This window comes from Sinocyclocheilus anshuiensis, unplaced genomic scaffold, assembly GCF_001515605.1.
Source record: "Sinocyclocheilus anshuiensis isolate Anshui unplaced genomic scaffold, SAMN03320099.WGS_v1.1 scaffold708, whole genome shotgun sequence".
Classification (NCBI taxonomy): domain Eukaryota; kingdom Metazoa; phylum Chordata; class Actinopteri; order Cypriniformes; family Cyprinidae; genus Sinocyclocheilus; species Sinocyclocheilus anshuiensis.
In genome coordinates, this window is record NW_015555881.1 from 538,038 (window position 1) to 541,472 (window position 3,435).

At 35.3% G+C, this 3,435-nt stretch overlaps 1 protein-coding gene across 1 annotated transcript in view; it reads right to left on the reverse strand.

Moving 5' to 3' along the window:
• LOC107675685 (folylpolyglutamate synthase, mitochondrial-like) overlaps positions 1-3,435 on the reverse strand; it is an 8,836-nt gene that overhangs the window by 2,512 nt on the left and 2,889 nt on the right. Inside the window, exons 3-7 of the mRNA XM_016470103.1 lie at positions 2,231-2,276; positions 1,169-1,299; positions 1,010-1,087; positions 785-929; positions 629-709 (exon numbers count right to left, since the gene is read on the reverse strand). Coding sequence (XP_016325589.1) covers positions 629-709; positions 785-929; positions 1,010-1,087; positions 1,169-1,299; positions 2,231-2,276 — 481 coding nt within the window. The remainder of the gene's footprint in view (positions 1-628; positions 710-784; positions 930-1,009; positions 1,088-1,168; positions 1,300-2,230; positions 2,277-3,435) is intronic.

The following is a 3,435-nucleotide window of genomic DNA, read 5'->3' on the forward strand; positions in this document are numbered from 1 at the left end:
TATATATACACACACAAATATATTCACACAAAAAGTACAATTGCTAAATGCACTATGACCTTTCCAAGGCTTTAGCATTTAGTAATTTTGTAACAATACTGATCAAATATCAGGACAAGTAACCGAAAGGCTGCAGGTTCAAATCTCTTAATATGTGAACTCTCATAAGACACTGAACCCCAGATTTCTTCATGGGTAATAACCTCAAAATAAGTTTACTGAAAGTCACTTTGGTTAAAAGTAACCGGAATAACTATGCTGTCTTCTAAAACACCTCATTTAAGTCTAATTTTAAGGCAACATCAAATGTATCCTTCATAGAAAACGGCAATACCAGAATGCCTTGCATTGAGAATATAGAGAATAATTAACCAAAGACTGGTGGAAATCCATTGGGAGCCCTTAAAGCCCTTTGTATATAGGCTTATATAACCACATAAATACAGAAAAATCATATCCCTGTTTCTTGCTTTTTGCTGCCTATGTAGGCTGTACTAAATCAATCGATAAAGAAGTGCCATAAGGGTTAAAATGCCATTTTAGAACCTATGTAGTCAGCAGACATCAAGGAGGTTCACTAGGTTTCAGAACAGAGCTTTTAATTGGGCTGTATAGTGTTTTTCCAGACCTTTGATCATTGCAGGACTAGGCTGGATCACTGGAGCTGAACTCACACCGCTGAACTCCACTGGAGATGATGACGCAGGATCTGAGGAACAAACAGCTGATTAAAAACACAAACAGAGATATGGGAACTAACCCACAAACAGTCAGAAACACGCACCTGTGAGGAAGTGTCTCTGCAGCCAGGTGTGTGAGAGCTGTAGAGCCAGAGAAGCGTTACTGCACTGATGGTGACCAGCTAGACCCAAGCTGAGCGAACCCTCGCTCTCATACTCCTCCAGATCAGGACACACTGATAACGAACACTGAGAGAGAAACACAGAACTATGTGAGCAAATTAACTGCATTCTGAATTGTGTATCTGTAGTATATTCATATTTCTCACCCCAGTTTCTTCTGCCCTCTCTTGAAGCACCTTCATCGGCCCATCAGGTTGTTTGACTGTGAATGCAGGAACTCCTAGCTGCAATAAACACATTCACTGAAAAACTTCCAACATGCAAAGTTTCGAATTCTTTTTCACACAAGAGCCACAAATATTCACCTTGAAAATCCCTCCTTTCTGCCAAGCAATTTTCTCAATGGTGTCTCCCAGTATGCTGGTGTGATCTATCCCCAAAGAGGAGATGCCACACACCCAGGGACGCCTAAGAAAAGCATTGCAATAAATTAATCCTCAATTACCTTTCAAGTGGAGTGTAGAATTTCTGTGCCATTAGCAGCAAGAAATGCAATTGCTAAATAATGATTTATTCAACATAAATGTCCATCTGAGTAGTTGTGATCTTGAAAAATCAAAGATGTAACACACATCACCTTTAACCATGTAATTTCATTCCTCGACAACCTTCCCATTTTTAATACAGGATTTGTAGGTTCAGTCTTATAGTGCTTTGGTGATTACAAAATATTATTGTAATTTTACATGGAAGAACGCATATGGAAAATCCTACAGAAGTGATTCAACTTGTAGAGCTTTAAAAGTTGATTTGCATTTGTATTTCTCATTGGTAAGTATAAGTGTTTTTGCAACGTTGTGGTGAATTTCTGAAGACTGTTGAAGGAATAGTTCACCTCAAAATGAAAATTTGCTGAAAATGCACTTACATTCAGGCCATCCAAGATGTAGATGAGTTTGCACCCATTTACTGCAGAGATGCAAGTGATGTAATGCTACATTCCTCTGAATCCATTCCAATAAAGAAGCAAACTCATCTACATCTTGGATGGCCTGAGGGTGAGTGAATTTTCATTTTTGTATGAACTACTGCTTTAACGCTTTAGAAGGAATCTGTGTGTACCTAAAGCGAATGTGTTTTTGAATAAAGATAAGTTGTCATTATTGGCTCTTATTGAGAATAAGATCATTTAAAATGCAGAGTGATTTCTTGATTTTCATGACCATTGATTGGTTCATGTGGTCAGTCAGGATCATGACTGATAGAATCAACTAAAGAATGCTGAACAACGATTGGCTGATATGAGAGGAATGTGTCACGCTTGAATTATGAAAAGCCAGATGAATGGAGATTAAATGGATGTCACACTAGAATAATGTGGCACAAAGAGAGTATATTAAAATATGGTTGTGAACATGTTTTAACACTGTTGACGAGGAAGAACTTGTTTTCACAATGCGAAGAAGACTTTAGCTGTTTTTGGTTGCAAATGTGCGGTCACAGTTAAGCATATGTTGAGTATTTACAATGACTTTAAATGCATTTTAAAAGCTTTGCCTATGTAATTGCTATACAGTTTTAATCATTTGTAATTTGTAATATTTTGAGTCTTTTGTTTTTAATTTATTTGTTAAATAATGTAAAGTGGTTAGGCTCACCGTTCATTTGCTAAGATTCATTTCTTTTGTTTTGTGTCTGCCGAAGTGCAAAAAAAAGGGGGAAATAATTAAACAAAATTAAGTACTTTTCATTTATAATGCATTTAATTCTCTGGATTATTCAAAATGTAGGCATTACCACAATATTATTTAATATACAAAAATATACAATGTAGTTATAGAAATTTGATGTAGCTCAGTTTGAATAGTTAATTACAAAAACATTTAAATACAGTAATTTAAATACATATTGGAACGTTTCAACAAATCAAAATGAGAAAACTCATTCTCACTTATTATATAGAACTCACTTATGCTTTGTTTTACGCCTGTCAAGTTAAAATTTAATAATTTAATGACACTGAAATTCAAAAATGTAAATAATTTTTACACAATAGTGACTTAACTCATTAAAACTTTTTTTTTTCAATACAGAAATTGTATATTATCCACTCACTAAGCTGTCAAACTAATCTCTTAATTGGCCCAGGATGAACAGTGTTGGGGAAAGTTACTTTTAAAAGCAATGCATTACAATATTGCGTTACTCCCTAAAAAAGTAACTAATTACGTTACTTAGTAAATTTTTATGGAAAGTAATGCATTACGTTACGTTTGAGTTATTTTTTTAAATCTGGGCAGGGCTTGCCTGTTTGTTTTTAATATAAAAAAGTCCTTCTTTTACTAATGTAAAAGCCCTTTCACAAAAAAAGTGGAATGAATACGCCTCAGGCTGAAGGAAATGTAAATCCACGTCTGTACTTGTAATGCGTTACCCCCAACACTGAGGATGAATCGTTACTGGTTGAGACTGATACCAAATAATAGCTGATTTATTGACATGAATAGTGGTCTATCGTTTGTGCATACAGGTACCGTGATATAAAAATCACTCATACAGTGACAATAGGGCCTTTCGCACCGCTTTAGTTCCAGAACTAAATGTACAGTACTAAAGTACTGGGACGATTTTG